This window comes from Alligator sinensis, unplaced genomic scaffold, assembly GCF_000455745.1.
Source record: "Alligator sinensis unplaced genomic scaffold, ASM45574v1 scaffold1302_1, whole genome shotgun sequence".
NCBI lineage: Eukaryota > Metazoa > Chordata > Crocodylia > Alligatoridae > Alligator > Alligator sinensis.
In genome coordinates, this window is record NW_005842612.1 from 335,225 (window position 1) to 340,547 (window position 5,323).

A 5,323-nucleotide genomic window follows, 5' to 3' on the forward strand; every position below is an offset into this window, starting at 1 on the left:
GCTATATTTCCCATGATGCTTTGCGCACCTCATTTGGCTTGGTGCTGGGGGGTGAAAGGGGCTTTGCGAGGGGGAGGCCACGGAGGGGCTGAGCCCGGGCCCTGGGGTGTCAGTGCCCCCCCTTCCGCCCCACCCCCATCCCGGGCCCCCACCCGGCCTGGCCCCCTGCGTGGCCTGGGGTGTGGGGGGCTGGGATCCCTCCTGCTGGGGGCGAGAGCAGGGAGATGGGCCTGGGCGCTCAGCATTGATCCCTCCTCCGCCTCCCCCTTGCACCCTCCACCCCCATCCAGAATGAGGTCGCATCCTGTGCAGGGCCAAGCGGTTTATTGGTGCAAGAAGCAAGCACAGGCACGTGCTACTGGGCACACGCGGCCCCGGGCCCGGCTGACCTTTGTCCCGCCAGGCTGGGGGCTGTTAGGACTCCCGCTGCAGCACGTAGCTCACGCGGGCGGCTGCCGCCGCCAGGAACAAGTACGGTGAGACGAAGATCAGCAGCGTGAGCGCCACGGAGGTCACCGCGTCCCGCACCTGCGGCACAGCAAGGAGCCGGTTACCTGCTGTCGGGGCCGCCCGGCCCTGCCCGAGCCCCCAACGCCACACCCCGGAGTGAGCCGGCAGCGCCTGCAGCCCCACACCCGGCCACAGGAGGGCCAGCATGCACCTGGTGGCTGACGCGCCGGCCGTAGCGCAGCTTGGTGACGAAGTGCTCGCAGTTCTGGAAGAGGAGGCTGTACCACAGCTTCTTGCCCACCTCGGCCTCCGCCTCAGCCAGGATCTCGCCCACGGGCCGCGGGCTGCGCCTCCGGTCGTCCTTGTTGTTCACGCGGTACCTGTCACCCCTGACCACGTCGCAGAGGCGCTGCTTCTTCACCACGGCCCAGCCTGCCGAGCCCGACGTGAGCCGGGAGGAGCTGAGCCATCCGCTGTCCTCTGGCGGGGAGTGAGGAAGCGCAATGAACCCCCCGTGCTGCCCGTGGACCCTCACCCAGCGGTGCCCGCACGCACGTGGGCACATCTAGGATCACGAGACAGGGGTGCAGCTGGGCTGGGGCATCCTCACATCAAACCCTGCGCTTTTTTCTTCAGCTAAAAAATAACTAGAAACTTTACTAATACACTTGGGACCTGCTGTTCCCTTTAAAATCCACCCCGGGACCAAGACGACACCTGCGTCCAGCAGCTACGTCACACCTGTATGCTCATGAAATGGGAAACGGGGCCAGAAATGATCCCAAGATTATCTGAGGGCAGATGGGGTTTCTGTCCTCGTTCCAATTAAACGTACCTTTCTTTCAGCCACGTAAACTTAAACCCCGGCTCTGGAAGCAGCGCGACCGCACCCCCGATGCGTCCCTGAAACCTATTTCCACACCTGAGTGGACGTGGGCGGAGCGAGGAGCTTGGAAGGGGCCGTGCGCATGGATGCGTCGCTGCATATGAACACGACGCACGTTTTTCTCCAGTTACAGAAAAGTCAGAAGCATTGCTAACAGGCCAGGGGTAGGGCTCGGTGTAAGATCAAAGGGCCCAGCACTGTCGTGCTCAGTGTGAGATCAAAGTGAGAAACAAGTTGAACGTTTTTGGAACGTGCCCTCGTCTGCTAGATGAGATATTGTGTTTTTAAAAAAACGCAATATAAGGCAAAATGGGCAAAAAAGGCTGTGTCATTAGTCCTATAGTCATTACAGTTAAATGTACATCTCCGGAGGCTCAACAAGGACAAGTGCAAAGTCCTGCACTGAGGAGGGAGCAATCCCCTGCACCGGGACAGGCGGGGGTGACTGGCTGGGCAGCAGCTCTGCAGAAAAGGACCTGGGGGGAGAGTGGGCAATAAGCTGAATATGAGCCAGCAGTGCGCCCGTGTTGCCTAGAAGGATACCGGCATCCTGGGCTGCATTGGCAGGAGCGCTGCCAGCAGATCGAGGGCAGTGATTCTTCCCCTCTATTCGGCACTGGGGAGGCCACATCTGGAGTGCTGTGTCCAGCTGTTGGCCCCCCACTACAGAAAGGATGAGGACACGTTGGAGAGAGTCCAGCGGAGGGTGACAAAAGTGGTTGAGGGGCTGGGGGACAGGACATGTGAGGAGAGGCTGGGGGAAATGGGCTGATTTAATCTGCAGAAGAGAAGACGGGGGGATTGAACAGCAGCCTTAACCTCCCTGCAGGGAGTTGCAAAGAGGCTGGAGCTGGGCTGTTCTCAGTGTGGGGAGACGACAGCACAAGGAGCAATGGGCTCAGGCTGCAGCAAGGGGAGTTGAGGTTGGATTTTAGGAAGAACTTTCTCGCTAGGAGGGTGGTGAAGCACTGGGACAGGATACCCAGAGAGGTGGTGCAATCTCCATCCTTGGGGGTTTTGAAGACCTGACTAGACAAAGCCTTGGCTGGGATGATCTAGCTGGGGCTGGTCCTGCTTGGAGCAGGGGGCTGGACTAGATGTGACCCCCCGAGGGGGGATTCACGCATGTGCCCGTGTACACGCAGACAGACCCACGTGCCTTTCTACGCACACACATGAATGCATGTGCGCCTGCAGGCAAACGCACACTTGGGGTCCCTTGTGTGCCCTGAGGACAGGAGGCCGGGCTGATGCTTCCACCAAGGGTGTCGGGATGCCCAGCTGCAGCCGTTGCCCCCCCCCCACCATGCCCGGGGGTGCATTTGTGCCCCCAGCCCCTGCAGCACAGCCACCTGTGGGGGCAGAGCTCCTGACCAAGCTGGCCATCTACATGGGAGGCTCATACTTCGTGATGGGCTGAAGCCCGTGGCCCCATGCCACATCAAAGACACCTATGGGGGGGTACACCGGAGCCCACCCCAAGGTGCTGCCCCCCTGGCTCAGATGCCCCCTGCCCCCCCACCTCAGGCCCAGGCATTACCGAGCGGCGACAGGTGGACAACGTAGCCGTCACCCACGTACAGGGCCCAGTGCTCAAACAAGGGGCCGAAAATCTGGATCAGATCCCCGGGGTCTGGCTGTGGGAGAGAAGCCAGGGGGAGAGGGGTTCAGGACCCTCCTCACCCCTCCCAGGACCCCCGTGCCCATTCCCTCTGAGCCCCTAAGTCCCCCTGCCGATGGCCCACCAGCACCCCACCCCCCCACCCCAGCAGCTCCCTTGAATGACCCAGGGTGGTGCTCTGGGGGAAGGGGCAGGAAGCCAAGGAGCCCCCAAGGGCATGCCACATGCCCCCCACACCCTGCCCCACAAACCCTCACCCCAGTGCTGCCCCCAGCCCTGTGCCTGGGCCCTGCCCACGGCAGCTGAGCTGAGTTCAATGCACGGCCCCAGGCCCCCACCCCTCTCACCATCTAGAATCGGGGCCAGGCCCGTCCCGCTGCCCCAGCCCTGGTCTCGGCGCGGGGGGTCGGGGCCGCTGAGCTGTCCTGCAGCTGGACCGATCCGTCGGGGCCCCTCCTGGGATCCCTGCCAGCGTGGCCGAAGGAGCCGTGTCTACAGCTGCCCAGAAGGAAGAAGCTGGCACAGAAATGTGTGACAGCCGGTGTGGGGTGTGTCTCCCCACCGCTCAGCTGGGACTTTCTTCTAGCCCTTTCGCAGGGCCGTCGGCAGCTTGTGGTGACCAGGAAAGGGGCCGGAGCAGCTCAGAGCAGCCACGACTTGGGCCAGGGTGCACGGGGCTGAGTCCTGAGCACTCTCCTGGGGCCAAGCTGAGCTGGGAGGGACAGGGCTTGGGGGTCGCCGGGGCAGAAAATGCTGGGGGTAGTGGGGAGATAGCTGGGGGATGGTGAGTGTGGGGCAGAGGGGCTTGGGGACAGGGAAGGGGTGACCCCCCAAGACAGGAGCTGTCTTGGGCAGGGGCTTTGGGTGGGCAGTGGGGGCTAGGAGGAGGCAGGGCATTACTGTGTGCCACTGTGTCATTGGGGAGGGGGGAACTGGGGTCTTCCATCCTTGGGGTAGGAGGAACTGGGGGTCCTGGTGAGATTTGGGGGTGTAGGGTGCTTGGTGGGGGGTTAAGGAGGGGACAGGGGGTGATGAGAGAGTTTGGGGAGCAGGGGCCTGATCTGGGCCTTTTCCTACTGCAGCCCCTAGGACCTGTTTGAGATCTTTATTTACGTGGGCAGTGCCCGACATGGCAGGGCCCCAGTCTTGGCCTGGGGGGTCTGTACAGTGCCCGGCGCCCCCTGATCTCCTGGCTGGGGGTCTGTACAGCAACCCTAATTCTGGCCGGCAGGGGTCTGTACAGTGTCCGGCACCCCCTGATCTCAGTTTGGGGTGAGCTGGCCTGTGCCTTCTTCACCACGGCCCGGCCAATGAACCCAAAGTTGCTCAATCCTCTGCTCCCATCTGGCAGGCAGTGAGGGAGCACGGTGAACACAGCTCCCCATGCTGGCTGCGGGTCCTCACCCAGGAGACCCTCACCTAGCTCAGCTGTGCAATTTGCCCTTAAGGCCGCAGAGGGATCTGCCAGGCCTGAGGGCTGTATGGAGGCTAGTGGGGGCTCACAAGAGACCCCATGGGAAATTATTAGGATTAGGGCTCACTCTCAGGCCTCCCTTAATCAACCTTTAATATTAAGATCAAGGTGCGACAGGCAAGTAATCTAGGGAGAGTGACATTACAGTCTGAACTGGGCAGGAGCCGCAGGGCTATGGGGGTATCCCGGCCGGTCCTGTGGGCAGAAGCCTGAGGCATGGCCCTTACTGAGCGTCATATGACTGACGTCGCCATTGCCCACGCACAGGGCCCAGTGCTCAACCTTTCCAAAAGGAATGGGAATAAGGAAGCAACTTTAGTTTCACATGTACATGCGGAGGCAGAAAGCCAAGCAGCTGCTGGGAGGGACACCCCTCCTGTCCCAGGGCCCACGGGCACACACCGCCCCCCTTGCCCTACAATCCCCTTATGTGCCAGTTGCCTCCCACCGTGCTGCTCCCCCCGCCCCATGGCTGGGCTCAGCTGTAGCGCACGGTCCTGCGCCCCCTGCACATCTCACCGTCTAGAACCGGGGCTCCTGCTGCACCCTCCGCAGGTAAATGCCAGGCATGATGGGAGGAGAAGGTAGCTGCGAGCTGGAGGGCTGCCTGTGGGGCAGGCCAGGCCCCCCTGCCACCTCTCTATGGCTTTTTTCTTGTAGCACTTTTGGGGGTCGCTGGGAGCAGACAAGGTTGGGGTGCAGTGGGGAGATAGCTGAGGGATGGGCTGCATGTGGGCTGGGCCACCTTCCTCGTGCAGTGGCTGGGCCGCTTCGATGGGGGGGTGTGGGGCTATGGGTTGGGAGTGAGGGGTCTCAGCAGGGCTGGGGGGGCTGCAGGTTGGGAGTCAGAGGCACCGGCAGGTCAGGGGGCTGTGGGTTGGGAGCAAGGGGT

General features: G+C 62.3%; 1 protein-coding gene across 2 annotated transcripts; it reads right to left on the reverse strand.

Moving 5' to 3' along the window:
* Positions 1-54: 54 nt before the first annotated feature.
* LOC102382502 (HRAS-like suppressor 3) lies at positions 55-3,504 on the reverse strand. Of its 2 annotated transcripts, XM_006033170.2 has the most exons (4): positions 3,305-3,504; positions 2,877-2,973; positions 662-930; positions 55-528 (listed from the first exon to the last, which is right to left on the reverse strand). In XM_006033170.2, the coding sequence occupies exons 1-4, from the start codon at positions 3,305-3,307 to the stop codon at positions 415-417; spliced, it is 483 nt and encodes a 160-aa protein (XP_006033232.1). In that variant the 5' UTR covers positions 3,308-3,504; the 3' UTR covers positions 55-414. The 2 variants fall into 2 exon arrangements, with proteins under 2 accessions (XP_006033232.1, XP_025070696.1); XM_025214911.1 differs by lacking the exon at positions 3,305-3,504 and having other exon boundaries at positions 662-1,086.
* Positions 3,505-5,323: the final 1,819 nt, after the last annotated feature.

Coding starts and splice junctions, on each gene's coding strand:
- LOC102382502 (XM_006033170.2), bottom strand. Junction 931..2,876: donor TGTCCACCTGTCGCCGCTCG/GTAATGCCTGGG, acceptor ACTCCCCGCCAG/AGGACAGCGGATGGCTCAGC. Junction 529..661: donor GCCGGCGCGTCAGCCACCAG/GTGCATGCTGGC, acceptor GCTGTGCCGCAG/GTGCGGGACGCGGTGACCTC.